This window comes from Oncorhynchus masou, chromosome 2, assembly GCF_036934945.1.
Source record: "Oncorhynchus masou masou isolate Uvic2021 chromosome 2, UVic_Omas_1.1, whole genome shotgun sequence".
Taxonomy (NCBI): Eukaryota; Metazoa; Chordata; class Actinopteri; order Salmoniformes; family Salmonidae; genus Oncorhynchus; species Oncorhynchus masou.
The window spans coordinates 5687051-5713101 of NC_088213.1; the positions used below are offsets into that span (position 1 = coordinate 5687051).

Genomic DNA, 26051 nt, shown 5'->3' on the forward strand with positions numbered 1-26051 from the left:
AAAGACATGATCACATACCTTAAAACATGATCACCATACCTTAAAGAATCACCGTACCTTAAAGACATGATCACCCATGAGACATGATCACCATACCTTAAAGACATGAGACATGATCACCTTAAAGACATGATCACCGTTAAAGACATGATGCACCTAAAGACATGATCACCGTACCTTAAAGACATGATCACCGTACCTTAAAGACATGACATGATCACCGTACCTTAAAGACATGATCACCGTACCTTAAAGACATGATCACCGTACCTTAAAGACATGATCATCTTAAAGACATGATCAACGTACCTTAAAGACATGAGACATGATCACCGTACCTTAAAGACATGATCACCGTACCTTAAAGACATGATCACCGTACCTTAAAGACATGAGACATGATCACCGTACCTTAAAGACATGATCACCGTACCTTAAAGACATGATCACCGTACCTTAAAGACATGAGACATGATCACGTACCTTAAAGACATGATCGCCGTACCTTAAAGACATGATCACCGTACCTTAAAGACATGAGACATGATCACGTACCTTAAACACATGATCGCCATATCTTAAAGACATGAGACATGATTACCGTACCTTAAAGACATGATCACCGTACCTTAAAGACATGATCACCGTACCTTAAAGACATGATCGCCGTACCTTAAAGACATGATCACCGTACCTTAAAGACATGAGACATGATCACGTACCTTAAACACATGATCGCCATATCTTAAAGACATGAGACATGATTACCGTACCTTAAAGACATGATCACCGTACCTTAAAGACATGATCACCGTACCTTAAAGACATGATCAACGTACATTAAAGACATGATCACCATACCTTAAAGACATGATCACCATACCTTAAAGACATGATCACCATACCTTAAGACATGATTACCGTACCTTAAAGACATGATCACCGTACCTTAAAGACATGATCACCGTACCTTAAAGACATGATCGCCGTACCTTAAAGACATGATCACCGTACCTTAAAGACATGAGACATGATCACGTACCTTAAACACATGATCGCCATATCTTAAAGACATGAGACATGATCGCCGTACCTTAAAGACATGATCACCGTACCTTAAAGACATGATCACCGTACCTTAAAGACATGATCACCATACCTTAAAACATGATCACCATACCTTAAAGACATGATCACCATACCTTAAAGACATGATCACCGTACCTTAAGACATGAGACATGATCACCGTACCTTAAAGACATGATCACCGTACCTTAAAGACATGATCACCGTACCTTAAAGACATGATCACCATACCTTAAAACATGATCACCATACCTTAAAGACATGATCACCATACCTTAAAGACATGATCACCGTACCTTAAAGACATGATCACCGTACCTTAAAGACATGATCACCGTACCTTAAAGACATGATCACCGTACCTTAAAGACATGATCACCATACCTTAAAACATGATCACCATACCTTAAAGACATGATCACCATACCTTAAAGACATGATCACCGTACCTTAAGACATGAGACATGATCACCGTACCTTAAAGACATGATCACCGTACCTTAAAGACATGATCACCGTACCTTAAAGACATGATCACCGTACCTTAAAGACATGATCACCGTACCTTAAAGACATGATCACGTACCTTAAAGACATGATCACCGTACCTTAAAGACATGATCACGTACCTTAAAGACATGATCACCGTACCTTAAAGACATGATCACCATACCTTAAAGACATGATCACCATACCTTAAAGACATGATCACCGTACCTTAAGACATGAGACATGATCACCGTACCTTAAAGACATGATCACCGTACCTCTTAAAGACATGATCACCCGTACCTTAAAGACATGATCACCGTACTTAAAGACATGATCACCGTACCTTAAAGACATGATCACCGTACCTTAAAGACATGATCACCGTACCTTAAAGACATGATCACCGTACCTTAAAGACATGATCACCGCCTTAAAGACATGATCACCGTACCTTAAAGACATGATCACCGTACCTTAAAGACATGATCACCGTACCTTAAAGACATGATCACCGTACCTTAAAGACATGATTACCGTACCTTAAAGACATGAGACATGATCACCGTACCTTAAAGACATGATCACCGTACCTTAAAGACATGATCACCGTACCTTAAAGACATGATTACCGTACCTTAAAGACATGATCACCGTACCTTAAAGACATGATCACCGTACCTTAAAGATATGATCACCGTACCTTAAAGACATGATCACTGTACCTTAAAGACATGATCACCATACCTTAAAGACATGATCACCATACCTTAAAGACATGATCACCATGCCTTAAAGACATGAGACATGATCACCGTACCTTAAAGACATGATCACCGCACCTTAAAGACATGATCACCGTACCTTAAAGACATGATCACCGTACCTTAAAGACATGATCACCGTACCTTAAAGACATGATCACCGTACCTTAAAGACATGATCACCGTACCTTAAAGACATGATCACCGTACCTTAAAGACATGATCACCGTACCTTAAAGACATGATCACCGTACCTTAAAGACATGATCACCGTACCTTAAAGACATGATCACCGTACCTTAAAGACATGATCACCGTACCTTAAAGACATGATCACCGTACCTTAAAGACATGATTACCGTACCTTAAAGACATGAGACATGATCACCGTACCTTAAAGACATGATCACCGTACCTTAAAGACATGATCACCGTACCTTAAAGACATGATTACCGTACCTTAAAGACATGATCACCGTACCTTAAAGACATGATCACCGTACCTTAAAGATATGATCACCGTACCTTAAAGACATGATCACTGTACCTTAAAGACATGATCACCATACCTTAAAGACATGATCACCATACCTTAAAGACATGATCACCATGCCTTAAAGACATGAGACATGATCACCGTACCTTAAAGACATGATCACCGTACCTTAAAGACATGATCACCGTACCTTAAAGACATGATCACCGTACCTTAAAGACATGATCACCGTACCTTAAAGACATGATCACCGTACCTTAAAGACATGATTACCATACCTTAAAGACATGATCACCATACCTTAAAGACATGATCACCATACCTTAAAGACATGATCACCATGCCTTAAAGACATGAGACATGATCACCGTACCTTAAAGACATGATCACCGTACCTTAAAGACATGATCACCGTACCTTAAAGACATGATCACCGTACCTTAAAGACATGATCACCGTACCTTAAAGACATGATCACCGTACCTTAAAGACATGATCACCGTACCTTAAAGACATGATCACCGTACCTTAAAGACATGATCACCGTACCTTAAAGACATGATCGCCGTACCTTAAAGACATGATCACCGTACCTTAAAGACATGATCACCGTACCTTAAAGACATGATCACCGTACCTTAAAGACATGATCACCGTACCGTACCTTAAAGACATGATCACCGTATCTTAAAGACTTAAAGACATGATCACCGTACCTTAAAGACATGATCACCGTACCTTAAAGACATGATTACCTTAAAACCTTATACCTTAAAGACATGATCACCATACCTTAAAGACATGATCACCATGCCTTAAAGACATGAGACATGATCACCGTACCTTAAAGACATGATCACCGTACCTTAAAGACATGATCACCGTACCTTAAAGACATGATCACCGTACCTTAAAGACATGATCACCGTACCTTAAAGACATGATCACTTAAAGACATGTACCTTAAAGACATGATCACCGTACCTTAAAGACATGATCACCATGATCACCGTACCTTAAAGACATGATCACCGTACCTTAAAGACATGATCACCGTACCTTAAAGAAAGACATGATCACATGATCGTACCTTAAAGACATGATCACCGTACCTTAAAGACATGATCACCGTACCTTAAAGACATGATCACCGTACCTTAAAGACATGATCACCGTACCTTAAAGACATGATCACCGTACCTTAAAGACATGATCACGTACCTTAAAGACATGATTACCATACCTTAAAGACATGATCACCATACCTTAAAGACATGATCACCATACCTTAAAGACATGATCACCATGCCTTAAAGACATGAGACATGATAAAGACATGATCACCGTACCTTAAAGACATGATCACCGTACCTTAAAGACATGATCACCGTACCTTAAAGACATGAAAGACATGATCACCGTACCTTAAAGACATGATCACCGTACCTTAAAGACATGATCACCGTACCTTAAAGACATGATCACTTAAAGACATGATCACCGTACCTTAAAGACATGATCACCGTACCTTAAAGACATGATCACCGCATCACCGTACCTTAAAGACATGATCACCGTACCTTAAAGACATGATCACCGTACCTTAAAGACATGATCACTGTACCTTAAAGACATGATCACCGTACCTTAAAGACATGATCACCGTACCTTAAAGACATGATTACCATACCTTAAAGACATGATCACCATACCTTAAAGACATGATCACCATACCTTAAAGACATGATCACCATGCCTTAAAGACATGAGACATGATCACCGTACCTTAAAGACATGATCACCGTACCTTAAAGACATGATCACCGTACCTTAAAGACATGATCACCGTACCTTAAAGACATGATCACCGTACCTTAAAGACATGATCACCGTACCTTAAAGACATGATCACCGTACCTTAAAGACATGATCACCGTACCTTAAAGACATGATCACCGTACCTTAAAGACATGATCACCGTACCTTAAAGACATGATCACCGTACCTTAAAGACATGATCACCGTACCTTAAAGACATGATCACCGTACCTTAAAGACATAAAGACATGATCACCGTACCTTAAAGACATGATCGCCGTACCTTAAAGACATGATTACCGTACCTTAAAGACATGATCACCGTACCTTAAAGACATGATCACCGTACCTTAAAGACATGATTACCGTACCTTAAAGACATGATCACCATACCTTAAAGACATGATCACCATACCTTAAAGATATGATCACCGTACCTTAAAGACATGATCACTGTACCTTAAAGACATGATCACCATACCTTAAAGACATGATCACCATACCTTAAAGACATGATCACCATGCCTTAAAGACATGAGACATGATCACCGTACCTTAAAGACATGATCACCGTACCTTAAAGACATGATCACCGTACCTTAAATACATGATCACCGTACCTTAAAGACATGATCACCGTACCTTAAAGACATGATCACCGTACCTTAAAGACATGATCACCGTACCTTAAAGACATGATCACCGTACCTTAAAGACATGATCACCGTACCTTAAAGACATGATTACCATACCTTAAAGACATGATCACCATACCTTAAAGACATGATCACCATACCTTAAAGACATGATCACCATGCCTTAAAGACATGAGACATGATCACCGTACCTTAAAGACATGATCACCGTACCTTAAAGACATGATCACCGTACCTTAAAGACATGATCACCGTACCTTAAAGACATGATCACCGTACCTTAAAGACATGATCACCGTACCTTAAAGACATGATCACCGTACCTTAAAGACATGATCGCCGTACCTTAAAGACATGATCGCCGTACCTTAAAGACATGATCGCCGTACCTTAAAGACATGATCACCGTACCTTAAAGACATGATCACCGTACCTTAAAGACATGATCACCGTACCTTAAAGACATGATCACCGTACCTTAAAGACATGATCACCGTACCTTAAAGACATGATCACCGTACCTTAAAGACATGATCACCGTACCTTAAAGACATGATTACCATACCTTAAAGACATGATCACCATACCTTAAAGACATGATCACCATACCTTAAAGACATGATCACCATGCCTTAAAGACATGAGACATGATCACCGTACCTTAAAGACATGATCACCGTACCTTAAAGACATGATCACCGTACCTTAAAGACATGATCACCGTACCTTAAAGACATGATCACCGTACCTTAAAGACATGATCACCGTACCTTAAAGACATGATCACCGTACCTTAAAGACATGATCACCGTACCTTAAAGACATGATCACCGTACCTTAAAGACATGATCACCGTACCTTAAAGACATGATCACCGTACCTTAAAGACATGATCACCGTACCTTCACCGTACCTTAAAGACATGATCACCGTACCTTAAAGACATGATCACTTAAAGACATGATCACCATACCTTAAAGACATGATCACCGTACCTTAAAGACATGATCACCGTACCTTAAAGACATGATCACCGTACCTTAAAGACATGATTACCATACCTTAAAGACATGATCACCATACCTTAAAGACATGATCACCATACCTTAAAGACATGATCACCATGCCTTAAAGACATGAGACATGATCACCGTACCTTAAAGACATGATCACCGTACCTTAAAGACATGATCACCTTAAAGACATGATCACCGTACCTTAAAGACATGATCACGTACCTTAAAGACATGATACCTTAAAGACATGATCACCGTACCTTAAAGACATGATCACCATGTACCTTAAAAAGACATGTACCTTAAAGACATGATCACCGTACCTTAAAGACATGATCGACCGTACCTTAAAGACATGATCACCGTACCTTAAAGACATGATCACCGTACCTTAAAGACATGATCACCGTACTTAAAGACATGATCACCGTACCTTAAAGACATGATCACCGTACCTTAAAGACATGATCACCGTACCTTAAAGACATGATCACCGTACCTTAAAAAGACATGATTACCATACCTTAAAGACATGATCACCATACCTTAAAGACATGATCACCATACCTTAAAGACATGATCACCATGCCTTAAAGACATGAGACATGATCACCGTACCTTAAAGACATGATCACCGTACCTTAAAGACATGATCACCGTACCTTAAAGACATGATCACCGTACCTTAAAGACATGATCACCGTACCTTAAAGACATGATCACCGTACCTTAAAGACATGATCACCATGTACCTTAAAGACATGATCGACCGATCACCGTACCTTAAAGACATGATCGTACCTTAAAGACGTCACCGTACCTTAAAGACATGATCACCGTACCTTAAAGACATGATCACCGTACCTTAAAGACATGATCACCGTACCTTAAAGACATGATCGCCGTACCTTAAAGACATGATCACCGTACCTTAAAGACATGATCGCCGTACCTTAAAGACATGATTACCGTACCTTAAAGACATGATCACCGTACCTTAAAGACATGATCACCGTACCTTAAAGACATGATTACCGTACCTTAAAGACATGATCACCGTACCTTAAAGACATGATTACCGTACCTTAAAGACATGATCACCATACCTTAAAGACATGAGACATGATCACCGTACCTTAAAGACATGATCACCGTACCTTAAAGACATGATTACCGTACCTTAAAGACATGATTACCGTACCTTAAAGACATGATCACCATACCTTAAAGACATGATCACCATACCTTAAAGACATGATCACCATGCCTTAAAGACATGAGACATGATCACCGTACCTTAAAGACATGATCACCGTACCTTAAAGACATGATCACCGTACCTTAAAGACATGATCACCGTACCTTAAAGACATGATCACATGTACCTTAAAGACATGATCACCGTACCTTAAAGACATGATCACCGTACCTTAAAGACATGATGACGCCGTACCTACCTTAAAGACATGATCGCCGATCACCGTACCTTAAAGACATGATCGTACCTTAAAGACATGATCACCGTACCTTAAAGACATGATCACCGTACCTTAAAGACATGATCACCGTACCTTAAAGACATGATCACCGTACCTTAAAGACATGATCACCGTACCTTAAAGACATGATCACCGTACCTTAAAGACATGATCACCGTACCTTAAAGACATGATCACCGTACCTTAAAGACATGATTACCGTACCTTAAAGACATGATCACCATACCTTAAAGACATGATCACCATACCTTAAAGACATGATCACCATGCCTTAAAGACATGAGACATGATCACCGTACCTTAAAGACATGATCACCGTACCTTAAAGACATGATCACCGTACCTTAAAGACATGATCACCGTACCTTAAAGACATGATCACCGTACCTTAAAGACATGATCACCGTACCTTAAAGACATGATCACATGATCACCATACCTTAAAGACATGTACCGTACCTTAAAGACATGATCACCGTGACCTTAAAGACATGATCACCGTGACCTTAAAGACATGATCACCGTACCTTAAAGACATGATCGCCGTACCTTAAAGACATGATTACCGTACCTTAAAGACATGATCACCGTACCTTAAAGACATGATCACCGTACCTTAAAGACATGATTACCGTACCTTAAAGACATGATCACCGTACCTTAAAGACATGATCACCGTACCTTAAAGACATGATCACCGTACCTTAAAGACATGATCACCGTACCTTAAAGACATGATCACCATACCTTAAAGACATGATCACCATGCCTTAAAGACATGAGACATGATCACCGTACCTTAAAGACATGATCACCGTACCTTAAAGACATGATCACCGTACCTTAAAGACATGATCACCGTACCTTAAAGACATGATCACCGTACCTTAAAGACATGATCACCGTACCTTAAAGACATGATCACCGTACCTTAAAGACATGATCGCCGTACCTTAAAGACATGATCGCCGTACCTTAAAGACATGATCGCCGTACCTTAAAGACATGATCACCGTACCTTAAAGACATGATCACCGTACCTTAAAGACATGATCACCGTACCTTAAAGACATGATCACCGTACCTTAAAGACATGATCACCGTACCTTAAAGACATGATCACCGTACCTTAAAGACATGATCACCGTACCTTAAAGACATGATTACCGTACCTTAAAGACATGATCACCATACCTTAAAGACATGATCACCATACCTTAAAGACATGATCACCATGCCTTAAAGACATGAGACATGATCACCGTACCTTAAAGACATGATCACCGATCACCGTACCTTAAAGACATGATCACCGTACCTTAAAGACATGATCACCGTACCTTAAAGACATGATCACCGATACCTTAAAGACATGATCACCGTACCTTAAAGACATGATCGCCGTACCTTAAAGACATGATCGCCGTACCTTAAAGACATGATCGCCGTACCTTAAAGACATGATCGCCGTACCTTAAAGACATGATTACCGTACCTTAAAGACATGATCACCGTACCTTAAAGACATGATCACCGTACCTTAAAGACATGATTACCGTACCTTAAAGACATGATCACCATACCTTAAAGACATGATCACCGTACCTTAAAGACATGATCACCGTACCTTAAAGACATGATCACCGTACCTTAAAGACATGATCACCGTCACCGTACCTTAAAGACATGATCACCGTACCTTAAAGACATGATCACCGTACCTTAAAGACATGATCACCGTACCTTAAAGACATGATCACCGTACCTTAAAGACATGATCACCGTACCTTAAAGACATGATCACCGTACCTTAAAAAGACATGATCACCGTACCTTAAAGACATGATCACCGTACCTTAAAGACATGATCACCGTACCTTAAAGACATGATCACCTTAAAGACATGATCACCGTACCTTAAAGACATGATCACCGTACCTTAAAGACATGATCACCGTACCTTAAAGACATGATCACCTTAAAGACATGATCACCGTACCTTAAAGACATGATCACCGTACCTTAAAGACATGATCGCCGTACCTTAAAGACATGATCGCCGTACCTTAAAGACATGATCGCCGTACCTTAAAGACATGATCACCGTACCTTAAAGACATGATCGCCGTACCTTAAAGACATGATCGCCGTACCTTAAAGACATGATCACCGTACCTTAAAGACATGATCACCGTACCTTAAAGACATGATCGCCGTACCTTAAAGACATGAAAGACATGATCACCGTACCTTAAAGACATGATACCTTAAAGACATGATCCGTACCTTAAAGACATGATCGCCGTACCTTAAAGACATGATCACCGTACCTTAAAGACATGATCACCGTACCTTAAAGACATGATCACCATACCTTAAAGACATGATCACCATACCTTAAAGACATGATCACCGTACCTTAAAGACATGATCACGTACCTTAAAGACATGATCACCGTACCTTAAAGACATGATCACCGTACCTTAAAGACATGATCACCATACCTTAAAGACATGATCACCATACCTTAAAGACATGATCACCGTACCTTAAAGACATGATCACGTACCTTAAAGACATGATCGCCGTACCTTAAAGACATGATCACCGTACCTTAAAGACATGATCACCGTACCTTAAAGACATGATCACCATACCTTAAAGACATGAGACAGGATCACCGTACCTTAAAGACATGATCACCGTACCTTAAAGACATGATCACCGTACCTTAAAGACATGATCACCGTACCTTAAAGACATGAGACATGATCACCGTACCTTAAAGACATGATCACCGTACCTTAAAGACATGATCACCGTACCTTAAAGACATGAGACATGATCACCGTACCTTAAAGACATGATCACCGTACCTTAAAGACATGATCACCGTACCTTAAAGACATGATCACTTAAAGACATGTCACGTACCTTAAAGACATGATCACCGTACCTTAAAGACATGATCACCGACATGATCACCGTACCTTAAAGACATGATCACCGTACCTTAAAGACATGATCACCATACCTTAAGACATGATCACCGTACCTTAAAGACATGATCGCCGTACCTTAAAGACATGAGACATGATCACCGTACCTTAAAGACATGATCACCGTACCTTAAAGACATGATCACCGTACCTTAAAGACATGAGACATGATCACCGTACCTTAAAGACATGATCACCGTACCTTAAAGACATGAGACATGATCACCGTACCTTAAAGACATGATCGCCGTACCTTAAAGACATGATCACCATACCTTAAGACATGATCACCGTACCTTAAAGACATGATCACCGTACCTTAAAGACATGATCACCATACCTTAAGACATGATCACCATACCTTAAAGACATGATCACCGTACCTTAAAGACATGATCACCGTACCTTAAAGACATGATCACCGTACCTTAAAGACATGAGACATGATCACCGTACCTTAAAGACATGATCACCGTACCTTAAAGACATGATCACCGTACCTTAAAGACAGGAGACATGATCACCGTACCTTAAAGACATGATCACCGTACCTTAAAGACATGATCACCGTACCTTAAAGACATGATCACCGTACCTTAAGACATGATCACCGTACCTTAAAGACATGATCACCGTACCTTAAAGACATGATCACCGTACCTTAAAGACATGAGACATGATCACCGTACCTTAAAGACATGAGACATGATCACCGTACCTTAAAGACATGATCACCATACCTTAAAGACATGATCACCATACCTTAAGACATGATCACCGTACCTTAAAGACATGATCGCCGTACCTTAAAGACATGAGACATGATCACCGTACCTTAAAGACATGATCACCGTACCTTAAAGACATGATCACCGTACCTTAAAGACATGAGACATGATCACCGTACCTTAAAGACATGATCACCGTACCTTAAAGACATGATCACCGTACCTTAAAGACATGATCACCGTACCTTAAAGACATGATCACCATACCTTAAGACATGATCACCGTACCTTAAAGACATGATCACCGTACCTTAAAGACATGATTACCGTACCTTAAAGACATGATCACCGTACCTTAAAGACATGATCACCGTACCTTAAAGACATGATCACCGTACCTTAAAGACATGATTACCATACCTTAAAGACATGATCACCATACCTTAAAGACATGATCACCGTACCTTAAAGACATGATCACCGTACCTTAAAGACATGATCACCGTACCTTAAAGACATGATCACCATACCTTAAAGACATGATCACCGTACCTTAAAGACATGATCACCATACCTTAAAGACATGATCACCATACCTTAAAGACATGATCACCGTACCTTAAAGACATGATCACCGTACCTTAAAGACATGAGACATGATCACCGTACCTTAAAGACATGATCAACGTACCTTAAAGACATGATCACCGTACCTTAAAGACATGATCACCGTACCTTAAAGACATGATCACCGTACCTTAAAGACATGATCACCGTACCTTAAAGACATGATCACCGTACCTTAAAGACATGATCACCGTACCTTAAAGACATGAGACATGATCACCGTACCTTAAAGACATGATCACCGTACCTTAAAGACATGATCACCATACCTTAAAGACATGATCACCGTACCTTAAAGACATGATCACCGTACCTTAAAGACATGATCACCGTACCTTAAAGACATGATTTCCCTTAATTTACAGTATTTTTTGTGTTTTTCTCGCAGTGTTTTTTAACATAATCTTCATTGAATAACTATAGATCATATACAGTACATTCAGAAAGTATTCTGACCCCTTGACTTTTTACACATTATGTTACATTACAGCCTTACTCTAAGATGGACACACACAATACCCCATAACGACAAAGCAAAATAATGTTGTCATTTTTTTATTGCAAATTTATAAATAAAAAAACACTAAAATATCACATTTCCATTAATATTCAGACCCTTTACTCAGTACTTTGTTGATGCACCTTTGGCAGTGATTACAGCCTTGAGTTGTTTTGGGTATGACGCTACAAGCTTGGTACACCTGTATTGGGGGTGTTTCTCCCATTCTTCTCTGCAGATCCCTTCAAGCTCTGTCAGATTGGATGGGGAGCGTCGCTGCACAGCTTTTTTCAGGTCTCTCCCAGAGATGTTGGATCGGGTTCAAGTCTGGGCTCTGACTGGGCCACTAAATGACATTCAGAGATTTGTCCCGAAGCCACTCCTGCATTGTCTTGGCTGTTTGCTTAGGGTCATTGTCCTGTTGAAAGGTGAACCTTCACCTCAGTCTGAGGTCCTGAACGCTCTGGAGCAGGTTTTCATCAAGGATCTCTCTGTACTTTGCTCCGTTCATCTTTCTCTCGATCCTGACTAGTCTCCCAGTCCCTGCCACCATGCTTCACTGTTGGTGACAGGTTTCATCCAGATGTGATGCTTTGCATTCAGGTCAAAGAGTTCAATATTGGTTTCATCAGACCAGAGAATCTTGTTTCTCCTTTAGGTTCCTTTTGGCAAACTGCAAGCGGGTTGTCATGTGCCTTTTACTGAGGAGTGGATTCTATCTGGTCAATATACCATAAAGACCTGATTGGTGGAGTGCTGCAGAGATGGTTGTCCTTCTGGAAAGTTCTCCCATCTCCACAGAGGAACTCTGGAGCTCTGTCAGTGACCATCAGGTACTTGGTCACCTAGGGGTCCTGTGTGGCTCAGTCGGTAGAGCATGGCGCTTGCAACGCCAAGCGTCGTGGGTTCGTTTCCCGCTGGGACCACCCATATGTAAAAGTAGTGGCCCCAGCCGACTTGTACGTCGCTTTGGACAAAAGCGTCTGCTAAATGGGATATATTTTATTTTTATTTTTTACCTCCCTGACCAAGGCTCTGCTGGGTGGCCAGCTCTAGGAAGAGTCTTGGTGATGCCAAACTTCTTCCATTTAAGAATGATGGAGGCCACTGTGTTCTTGGGAACCTTCAATGCTGCAGAAATGTGTTGGTACCCTTCCCCAGATCCGTGCCTCGACACAATCCTGTCTCAGAGCTCTAGGGACAATTTCTTCAATCTCATGGCTAAGTTTTTTCTTTGATATACACTGTTAACTGTGGGATCTTATATAGGCAGGTGTGAGTCTTTCCAAGTCATGTCCAATTCATTGAATTTACCACAGTTGGACTACAATCAAGTTGTAGAAACATTTCAACGATGATCAATGGAAACAGGATGCACCTGAGCTCTTTTTCGAGTCTCATAGCACAGGGTCTGAAGACTTATGTAAATAAGGTATTTATGATTTGTATCTTTAATACATATTTTTTTTCGCTTTGTCATTATGGGGTATTGTGTGTAGATTGATGAGGAAAAATGTATATTTTAATCAATTATAGAATAAGGTAACGTAGCAAAATGTCAAGGGTCCTGAATGCTTTCCGAATGCACTGAATATACACTGAGTGGACAGAACATTAGGAACACCTTTCCATGACAGATTGACCAGGTGGGTACACTGTATCAGGAAACAAAATGGAAATGTTTGTTTTTTTGATACTTTTATCCTGTATATGGAAATAGTGGATCAGGCACTTTGAGTCCTTCCCAAACGTTTAGGCTCCTGTTGACAGCGGAACAGTAATGAACAGGCTGGCTGGTTATTTCCTGGTTGTCTATCAGTCTGTCCAACAAGCATTACATCCAGACGATTTCAGCCCAACACATCCAGGCAAGCTCCAGGGTAAAGTTTCCCCGAAGGTACAGGTCTGGGATCAGCTTCCCCTCCCCAGTCTTAACCTTAACCATTGGTTAGAGAAATGCAAAACTGATCCAAGGTGAGTGTCTAGGATCAACTCCCTACTCCGTCCAGGTAGAACTGGTGCTAGCCGAGTATATCCAGGTAGACAGGTGTGTCTTTCCCCATGGTATAGAGAGCCTTCTGAATGTCCTTGATGTTCAGCCTCTGCTGTGGTTCCCTCTGCCAGCAGCCCAGCATCAGGTCATACACCTCCTTGGGACAAACCCTCGGCCTGTCCAGGACCTGACCCTGTACTAAACACTCTATGACCTGAAGAGACAGAGAGAGGAGGGGTTAGGGGTCAGTCAAACAGAGAGACAGAGAGGGGAGGGTGTAGGGGTTAGGGGTCAGTCAAACAGAGAGACAGAGAGAGGAGGGGTTAGGGGTCAGTCAAACAGAGAGACAGAGAGAGGAGGGGTTAGGGGTCAGTCAAACAGAGAGACAGAGAGAGGAGGGTGTAGGGGTTAGGGGTCAGTCAAACAGAGAGAGGAGGGGTTAGGGTGTAGGGGTTAGGGGTCAGTCAAACAGAGAGACAGAGAGAGGAGGGGTTAGGGTGTAGGGGTTAGGGGTCAGTCAAACAGAGAGACAGAGAGAGGAGGGGTTAGGGTGTAGGGGTTAGGGGTCAGTCAAACAGAGAGAGGAGGGGTTAGGGGTCAGTCAAACAGAGAGACAGAGAGAGGAGGGGTTAGGGTGTAGGGTTTAGGGGTCAGTCAAACAGAGAGACAGAGAGAGGAGGGGTTAGGGGTCAGTCAAACAGAGAGACAGAGAGAGGAGGGGTTAGGGGTCAGTCAAACAGAGAGACAGAGAGAGGAGGGTGTAGGGGTTAGGGGTCAGTCAAACAGAGAGACAGAGAGAGGAGGGTGTAGGGGTTAGGGGTCAGTCAAACAGAGAGACAGAGAGAGGAGGGGTTAGGGGTCAGTCAAACAGAGAGACAGAGAGAGGAGGGGTTAGGGTGTAGGGGTTAGGGGGTCAGTCAAACAGAGAGACAGAGAAAGGAGGGTGTAGGGTTTAGGGGTCAGTCAAACAGAGAGACAGAGAGAGGAGGGTGTAGGGGTTAGGGGTCAGTCAAACAGAGAGACACAGAGAGGAGGGGTTAGGGGTCAGTCAAACAGAGAGACAGAGAGAGGAGGGGTTAGGGTGTAGGGGTTAGGGGTCAGTCAAACAGAGAGACAGAGAAAGGAGGGTGTAGGGTTTAGGGGTCAGTCAAACAGAGAGACAGAGAGAGGAGGGTGTAGGGGTTAGGGGTCAGTCAAACAGAGAGAGGAGGGGTTAGGGTGTAGGGTTTAGGGGTCAGTCAAACAGAGAGACAGAGAGAGGAGGGGTTAGGGTGTAGGGGTTAGGGGTCAGTCAAACAGAGAGACAGAGAAAGGAGGGGTTAGGGTGTAGGGTTTAGGGGTCAGTCAAACAGAGAGACAGAGAGAGGATGCAGAGATTATTGTACACCTGTTTTTACACTACATACATTTGGGTTTCAAAACATTAAAATGCTCTCACTGACTACAGATTAATATTTTTTTCTAGAAACGTGGGGAATATCAATTTCAAAGAAAATATTGACACTTCAAGTGCATGAATTACGAGGGGAATGTGCACCCCTTGACAGGATATTTCTTAAGGGCATTGTAGGTATGATGCTGCCACCACCATGTTTGACAGTGGGGATGGTGTGTTCATTGTGATGAGCTGTGTTGCTTTTACGCCGAACATAACGTTTTGCATTGTTGCCAAAAAAGTTCAATTTTGGTTTCATCTGACCAGAGCACCTTCTTCCACATGTTTGGTGTGTCTCCCAGGTGGCTTGTGGCAAACCTTAAACAACACTTTTTATGGATATCTTTAAGAAATGGCTTTCTTCTTGCCACTCTTCCATAAAGGCCAGATTTGTGCAATATACGACTGATTGTTGTCCTATGGACAGAGTCTCCCACCTCATCTGTAGATCTCTGCAGTTCATCCAGAGTGATCATGGGCCTCTTGGCTGCATCTCTGATCAGTCTTCTCCTTGTATGAGCTGAAATTGTAGAGGGACGGCCAGGTCTTGGTAGATTTGCAGTGGTCTGATACTCCTTCCATTTCAATATTATCACTTGCACAGTGCTCCTTGGGATGTTTAAAGCTTGGGAAATCTGTTTGTATCCAAATCCAAATTTAAACTTCTTCACAACAGTATCTCGGACCTGCCTGGTGTGTTCCTTGTTCTTCATGATGCTCTCTGCGCTTTTAACGGACCTCTGAGACTATCACAGTGCAGGTGCATTTATACGGAGACTTGATTACACACAGGTGGATTGTATTTATCATCATTAGTCATTTAGGTCAACATTGGATCATTCAGAGATCCTCACTGAACTTCTGGAGAGAGTTTGCTGCACTGAAAGTAAAGGGGCTGAATAATTTAGCAAGCCAAATTTTTCAGTTTTTGATTTGTTAAAAAAAGTTTGAAATATCCAATAAATGCCGTTCCACTTCATGATTGTGTCCCACTTGTTGTTGATTCTTCACAAAAAAATACAGTTTTATATCTTTATGTTTGAAGCCTGAAATGTGGCAAAAGGTCGCAAAGTTCAAGGGGGCCGAATACTTTTCGAAAGGCACTGTATATAGTATATGTTATATATATAGGCCTCAGGAAGAGGTGGGCCGGGCCTCAGGAAGAGGTGGGCCGGGTCTCAGGAAGAGGTGGGCCGGGCCTCAGGAAGAGGTGGGACGGGCCTCAGGAAGAACTGGGCCGGTTCTCAGGAAGAGGTGGGCCGGGCCTCAGGAAGAGGTGGGCCGGGCCTCAGGAAGAGGTGGGCCGGGCCTCAGGAAGAACTGGGCCGGGCCTCAGGAAGAGGTGGGCCGGGTCTCAGGAAGAGGTGGGCCGGGCCTCAGGAAGAACTGGGCCGGGCCTCAGGAAGAACTGGGCCGGGCCTCAGGAAGAACTGGGCCGGGCCTCAGGAAGAGGTGGGCCGGGCCTCAGGAAGAGGTGGGACAGGCCTCAGGAAGAGGTGCTCCTAAATGTGTTATATAGTCACAAGTGGTGCTCCTAAATGTGTTATATAGCCACTAGGGGTGCTCCTAGGGGTGCTCCTAAATGTGTTATATAGACACTGGAGGTGCTCCTAAATGTGTTATATAGACACTAGGGGTGCTCCTAGGGGTGCTCCTAAATGTGTTATATAGACACTAGGGGTGCTCCGAGGGGTGCTCCGAGGGGTGCTCCTAAATGTGTTATATAGACACTAGGGGTGCTCCTAGGGGTTCTCCTCAATGTTATATAGTCTCTACTCTTGTCTTCAGACCTCTTGTCTTCAGACCACCAATACAAATGTGATTTGAAATGGCGTCCTATTGCCTAAATAGTTGACTAATCTTGACCAGAGCCCTACGGGACGCAGGCAAGGTGTTGGTGGTCCAGTATACCTCGTTGTTGGCCAGCTGAAACCATGGCTGCTTCCCGTAGGTGAAGATCTCCCAGAGGATGACTCCAAAGCTCCAAACGTCACTTTCTGTTGTGAACTTTCTGTACATGATGCTCTCAGGGGGCATCCATCGGATCGGCAACATGGTGTGACCTCCGACCTGAAACAGGTTAACAGGACTATATTAGTACAGCGTTGCGTGACCTCCGACCTGAAACAGGTTAACAGGACGATATAGTACAGCGCTGTGTGACCTCCGACCTGAAACAGGTTAACAGGACTACATTAGTACAGCACTATGTGACCTGATACAGGTTAACAGCTAAGCATGGGCCTGACAGCATCAACAAGACTAATGTTACTGTTGTAATCATGGCCAGCATCAACAAGACTGATGTTACTGTTGTAATCATGGCCAGCATCAACAAGACTGATGTTACTGTTGTAATCATGGACAGCATCAACAAGACTGATGTTACTGTTGTAATCATGGACAGCATCAACAAGACTGATGTTACTGTTGTAATCATGGACAGCATCAACAAGACTGATGTTACTGTTGTAATCATGGCCAGCATCAACAAGACTGATGTTACTGTTGTAATCACGGTCCTGACAGCATCAACAAGACTGATGTTACTGTTGTAATCATGGACAGCATCAACAAGACTGATGTTACTGTTGTAATCATGGACAGCATCAACAAGACTGATGTTACTGTTGTAATCATGGACAGCATCAACAAGACTGATGTTACTGTTGTAATCATGGACAGCATCAACAAGACTGATGTTACTGTTGTAATCACGGTCCTGACAGCATCAACAAGACTGATGTTACTGTTGTAATCATGGACAGCATCAACAAGACTAATGTTACTGTTGTAATCATGGACAGCATCAACAAGACTGATGTTACAGTTGTAATCACGGTCCTGACAGCATCAACAAGACTGATGTTACTGTTGTAATCATGGACAGCATCAACAAGACTAATGTTACTGTTGTAATCATGGACAGCATCAACAAGACTGATGTTACTGTTGTAATCACGGTCCTGACAGCATCAACAAGACTGATGTTACTGTTGTAATCATGGCCAGCATCAACAAGACTGATGTTACTGTTGTAATCATGGCCAGCATCAACAAGACTGATGTTACTGTTGTAATCATGGACAGCATCAACAAGACTAATGTTACTGTTGTAATCATGGCCAGCATCAACAAGACTGATGTTACTGTTGTAATCATGGACAGCATCAACAAGACTGATGTTACTGTTGTAATCATGGACAGCATCAACAAGACTGATGTTACTGTTGTAATCATGGACAGCATCAACAAGACTGATGTTACTGTTGTAATCATGGACAGCATCAACAAGACTGATGTTACTGTTGTAATCATGGACAGCATCAACAAGACTGATGTTACTGTTGTAATCATGGACAGCATCAACAAGACTGATGTTACTGTTGTAATCATGGACAGCATCAACAAGACTGATGTTACTGTTGTAATCATGGACAGCATCAACAAGACTGATGTTACTGTTGTAATCATGGCCAGCATCAACAAGACTGATGTTACTGTTGTAATCATGGACAGCATCAACAAGACTGATGTTACTGTTGTAATCATGGACAGCATTAACAAGACTGATGTTACTGTTGTAATATGGATATGGTGTAAAGTAGTGCACTATGTAGGATATAGGGTTCCATTTGTCATGGGCACCTCATGGCTACCTGTTAGCTCTGTGCCATAGACCTCATGGCTACCTGTTAGCTCTGGGCCCTAGACCTCGTGGCTACCTGTTTGCTCTGGGCCATAGACCTCATGCCTACCTGTTAGCTCTGGTCCATAGACCTCATGGCTACCTGTTAGCTCTGGGCACTAGACCTCATGGCTACCTGTTAGCTCTGTGCCAACGACCTCCTGGTCACCTGTTAGCTCTGGGCCATAGACCATGTGGCTACCTGTTAGCTCTGGGCCATAGACCTCGTGACTACCTGTTAGCTCTGGGCCATAGACCTCGTGTCTACCTGTTAGCTCTGGACCATAGACCTCGTAAGGGCCTGATAACCATCTACACCTCATGGCTACCTGTTAGCTCTGGGCACTAGACCTCATGGCTACCTGTTAGCTCTGTGCCAACGACCTCGTGGTCACCTGTTAGCTCTGGGCCATAGACCTCGTGGCTACCTGTTAGCTCTGGGCCATAGACCTCGTGACTACCTGTTAGCTCTGGGCCATAGACCTCGTGGCTACCTGTTAGCTCTGGGCCATAGACCTCATGGCTACCTGTTAGCTCTGGGCCATAGACCTCGTGGCTACCTGTTAGCTCTGGGCCATAGACCTCGTGGCTACCTGTTAGCTCTGGGCCATAGACCTCGTAAGGGCCTGGTAAACATATAGACTCTCTCCAGGCCTGATAACCATCTAGACTCTCCCCAGGACTGATAACCATCTAGACTCTCCCCAGGCCTGGTAAACATCTAGACTCTCCCCAGGCCTGATAACCATCTAGACCAGGCCTGGTAAACATCTAGACTCTCCCCAGGACTGATAACCATCTAGACTCTCCCCAGTCCTGATAACCATCTCAACTCTCCCCAGGCCTGGTAAACATCTAGACTCTCCCCAGGACTGATAACCATCTAAACTCTCCCCAGGACTGATAACCATCTAGACTCTCCCCAGGACTGATAACCATCTAGACTCTCCCCAGGCCTGATAACCATCTAGACTCTCCCCAGGCCTGATAACCATCTAGACTCTCCCCAGGACTGATAACCATCTAGACTCTCCCCAGGCCTGATAACCACCTAGACTCTCCCCAGGCCTGATAACCATCTAGACTCTCCCCCCAGGCCTGATAACCATCTAGACTCTCCCCAGGCCTGATAACCATCTAGACTCTCCCCAGGACTGATAACCATCTAGACTCTCCCCAGGCCTGATAACCATCTAGACTCTCCCCAGGCCTGATAACCATCTAGACTCTCCCCAGGACTGATAACCATCTAGACTCTCCCCAGGCCTGATAACCATCTAGACTCTCCCCAGGACTGATAACCATCTAGACTCTCCCCAGGCCTGATAACCATCTAGACTCTCCCCAGGCCTGATAACCATCTAGACTCTCCCCAGGCCTGATAACCATCTAGACTCTCCCCAGGCCTGATAACCATCTAGACTCTCCCCAGGCCTGATAACCATCTAGACTCTCCCCAGGCCTGATAAACATCTAGACTCTCCCCCCAGGCCTAATAACCATCTAGACTCTCCCCAGGCCTGATAACCATCTAGACTCTCCCCAGTCCTGATAAACATCTAGACTCTACCCAGGCCTGATAACCATCTAGACTCTCCCCAGGCCTGATAACCATCTAGACTCTCCCCAGGCCTGATAACCATCTCAACTCTCCCCAGGCCTGATAACCATCTAGACTCTCCCCAGGCCTGATAACCATCTAGACTCTCCCCAGGCCTGATAACCATCTAGACTCTCCCCAGTCCTGATAACCATCTAGACTCTCCCCAGGCCTGGTAAACATCTAGACTCTCCCCAGTCCTGATAACCATCTAGACTCTCCCCAGGCCTGATAACCATCTAGACTCTCCCCAGGACTGATAACCATCTAGACTCTCCCCAGGCCTGATTACCATCTAGACTCTCCCCAGGCCTGATAACCATCTAGACTCTCCCCAGGCCTGATAACCATCTAGACTCTCCCCAGGCCTGATAACCATCTAGACTCTCCCCAGGCCTGATACTCATCTAGACTCTCCCCAGGCCTGATAAACATCTAGACTCTCCCCAGGCCTGATAACCATCTAGACTCTCCCCAGGCCTGATAAACATCTAGACTCTCCCCAGGCCTGATAAACATCTAGACTCTCCCCAGGCCTGATAACCATCTCGACTCTCCCCAGGCCTGATAACCATCTAGACTCTCCCGTCCACAGAATACCTCAACTCCTCAGTCAGACAGTGGCTAACATGGATTCTATTTTAGGAGTATGGCAGCCAATAAGCCACCACCTGCTGGGCAGCTGCCAGGCAGAGATAGAAAGCTGCTGCACTGTCACCTGGTATTAACTAGTTGGGATGATAACTCACTGTCACCTGGTATTAACTAGTTGTGGTGATAACTCACTGTCATCTGGTATTAACTAGTTGTGATGATAACTCACTGTTATCTGATATTGACTAGTTGTGATGATAACTCACTGTTATCTGGTATTAACTAGTTGTGATGATAACTCACTGTTATCTGATATTAACTAGTTGTCTGGTATTAACTAGTTGTGATGATAACTCACTGTTGTCTGGTATTAACTAGTTGTGATGATAACTCACTGTTATCTGATATTAACTAGTTGTCTGGTATTAACTAGTTGTGATGATAACTCACTGTTGTCTGGTATTAACTAGTTGTGACGATAACTCACTGTTATCTGGTGTTAACTAGTTATTAACTAGTTGTGATGTTAACTCACTGTTGTCTGGTATTAACTAGTTGTGATGATAACTCACTGTTATCTGATATTAACTAGTTGTCTGGTATTAACTAGTTGTGATGATAACTCACTGTTGTCTGGTATTAACTAGTTGTGATGATAACTCACTGTTATCTGATATTAACTAGTTGTCTGGTATTAACTAGTTGTGATGATAACTCACTGTTGTCTGGTATTAACTAGTTCTGACGATAACTCACTGTTATCTGGTGTTAACTAGTTATTAACTAGTTGTGATGATAACTCACTGTTGTCTGGTATTAACTAGTTATTAACTAGTTGTGATGATAACTCACTGTTGTCTGGTATTAACTAGTTGTGATGATAACTCACTGTTTCCTGGTATTAACTTAGTTGTGATGATAACTCACTGTTATCTGATATTAACTCGTTGTCTGGTATGAACTAGTTGTCATGATAACTCACTGTTGTGTGGTATTAACTAGTTGTGATGATAACTCACTGTCATCTGATATTAACTACTTGTCTGGTATTAGCTAGTTGTGATGATAACTCACTGTTATCTGGAATTAACTAGTTGTGATGATAACTCACTGTTGTCTGGTATTAACTAGTTGTGATGATAACTCACTGTTATCTGGTGTTAACTAGTTATTAACTAGTTGTCTGGTATTAACTAGTTGTGATGATAACTCACTGTTACCTGGTATTAACTAGTTGTCAAGATAACTCACTGTTGTGTGGTATTAACTAGTTGTGATGATAACTCACTGTTATCTGGTGTTAACTAGTTATTAACTAGTTGTCTGGTATTAACTAGTTGTGATGATTATTCACTGTTATCTGGTATTAACTAGTTGTGATGATAACTCACTGTTATCTGATATTAACTAGTTGTCTGGTATTAGCTAGTTGTGATGATAACTCACTTTTATCTGGAATTAACTAGTTGTGATGATAACTCACTGTTGTCTGGTATTAACTAGTTGTGATGATAACTCACTGTTATCTGGTGTTAACTAGTTATTAACTAGTTGTCTGGTATTAACTAGTTGTGATGATAACTCACTGTTACCTGGTATTAACTAGTTGTCAAGATAACTCACTGTTGTGTGGTATTAACTAGTTGTGATGATAACTCACTGTTATCTGGTATGAACTAGTTGTGATGCTAACTCACTGTTATCTGGTATTAGCTAGTTGTGATGATAACTCACTGTCATCTGATATTAACTACTTGTCTGGTATTAGCTAGTTGTGATGATAACTCACTGTTATCTGGAATTAACTAGTTGTGATGATAACTCACTGCTATCTGGAATTAACTAGTTGTGATGATAACTCACTGTTATCTGGTATTAACTAGTTGTGATGATAACTCACTGTTGTCTGGTATTAACTAGTTGTGATGATAACTCACTGTTGTCTTTTGTTAACTAGTTATTAGCTAGTTGTGATGATAACTCACTGTTATCTGGAATTAACAAGTTGCAATGATAACTCACTGTTATCTGGTATTAACTAGTTGTGACGATGACTCACTGTTGTCTGGTATTAACTAGTTGTGATGATATCTCACTGTTGTCTGGTATTAACTAGTTGTGATGATATCTCACTGTTGTCTGGTATTAACTAGTTGTGATGATAACTCACTGTTGTCTTTTGTTAACTAGTTATTAGCTAGTTGTGATGATAACTCACTGTTATCTGGAATTAACAAGTTGCAATGATAACTCACTGTTGTCTGGTATTAACGAGTTGTAATGATAACTCACTGTTATCTGGTATTAACTAGTTGTGATGATGACTCACTGTTGTCTGGTATTAACTAGTTGTGATGATGACTCACTGTTGTCTGGTATTAACGAGTTGTGATGATAACTCACAGTACAGAGGCATGCTCTTCAGCCCTGTGGAGATATCAGCCTGTCCTGGTTTCAACTACAAAGGCGAAGTACTTTTGTTCTTCTCTGTCTGGTCGGGCACTGATGATGGGCGATTAGTCCTGGCTCGTAGCCAGCCTTCCAATTCAACACAATGTTTTGTGATGGGATTGAGGTCAGGGGCTCTGTGCAGGACGGTCAAGTTCTTCCACACCGATCTCAACAAACCATTTCTGCATGGACCTCGCTCTGTGCACAGGGGCATTGTCATGCTGAAACAGGAAAGGGCCTTCCCCAAACTGTTACCACGAAGTTGGAAGCACAGAACCATCATCTAGCCACTCCTCAGCATTGTCAACTGTGAGACCTTATATAGATAGGGTTGTGCCTTTCCAAATCATGTCCAATCAATTAAATTTACTACAGGTGGACTCCAATCAAGTTGTTAGAAACATCTCAAGGATGATCAATGGAAACAGGATGCACCTGAGCTCTGAGGGTCTGAATACTTATGTAAATAAGGTATTTCTGTTTTTTATTTATAATACATTACAACATTTCTAACAACTTGTTTTCACCTTGTCATTGAGTGGTATTGTGATGTCATTACGGGGAATTGTGATGTCATTACGGGGAATTGTGATGTCATTACAGGGAATTGTGATGTCATTATGGTGAATTGTGATGTCATTAAGGGGAATTGTGATGTCATTATGGTGAATGGTGATGCCGTTAAGGGGAATTGTGATGTCATCATGGTGAATTGTGATGTCATTATGGGGAATTGTGATGTCATTATGGGGAATTGTGATGTCGTTAAGGGGAATTGTGATGTCATTATGGTGAATTGTGATGTCGTTAAGGGGAATTGTGATGTCATTATGGTGAATTGTGATGTCGTTAAGGGGAATTGTGATGTCATTATGATGAATTGTGATGTCGTTAAGGGGAATTGTGATGTCATTATGGTGAATTGTGATGTCGTTATGGTGAATTGTGATGTCATTATGGTGAATTGTGATGTCGTTAAGGGGAACTGTGATCGTAAAAAAATACATTTCAGATGTCTCTCTCACACGTTCATTACGTGAGGTTGCTTTATCTTGGCCAGGTCGCAGTTGGAAATGGCCCATCTGGTTAAATAAAGCTGATATAATAAAATACATTTCAGATGTCTCTCTCACACGTTCATTACGTGAGGTTGCTTTATCTTGGCCAGGTTGCAGTTGGAAATGGCCCATCTGGTTAAATAAAGCTGATATAATAAAATACATTTCAGATGTCTCTCTCACACGTTCATTACGTGAGGTTGTTGGGAAGAACAGAAATTCACCAGATTGTAACAATAACATGTTGACAGGTTGACATGAGGCAGCTTCCTCCACATAGAACCAAGAGGGACACTACGCCCCCTCGTGGACTTTTATTTATTTATTTATTTTATTTCACCTTTATTTAACCAGGTAGGCAAGTTGAGAACAAGTTCTCATTTACAATTGCGACCTGGCCAGAATAAAGCATAGCAGTTCGACACATACAACGACACAGAGTTACACATGGAGTAAAACAAACATACAGTCAATAATACAGTATAAACAAGTCTATACACGATGTGAGCAAATGAGGTGAGATAAGGGAGGTAAAGGCAAAAAAAGGCCATGG

The 26051-nt window shown here is 42.2% G+C and overlaps 1 protein-coding gene across 1 annotated transcript in view; it reads right to left on the bottom strand.

Moving 5' to 3' along the window:
- Positions 1-14160: 14160 nt before the first annotated feature.
- The window catches only part of LOC135552290 (NT-3 growth factor receptor-like), a 77381-nt gene continuing 65490 nt past the window's right edge, over positions 14161-26051 (bottom strand). The window contains exons 9-10 of the mRNA XM_064983831.1: positions 18019-18177; positions 14161-14886 (exon numbers count right to left, since the gene is read on the bottom strand). Coding sequence (XP_064839903.1) covers positions 14701-14886; positions 18019-18177 — 345 coding nt within the window. The 3' untranslated portion in view covers positions 14161-14700. The remainder of the gene's footprint in view (positions 14887-18018; positions 18178-26051) is intronic.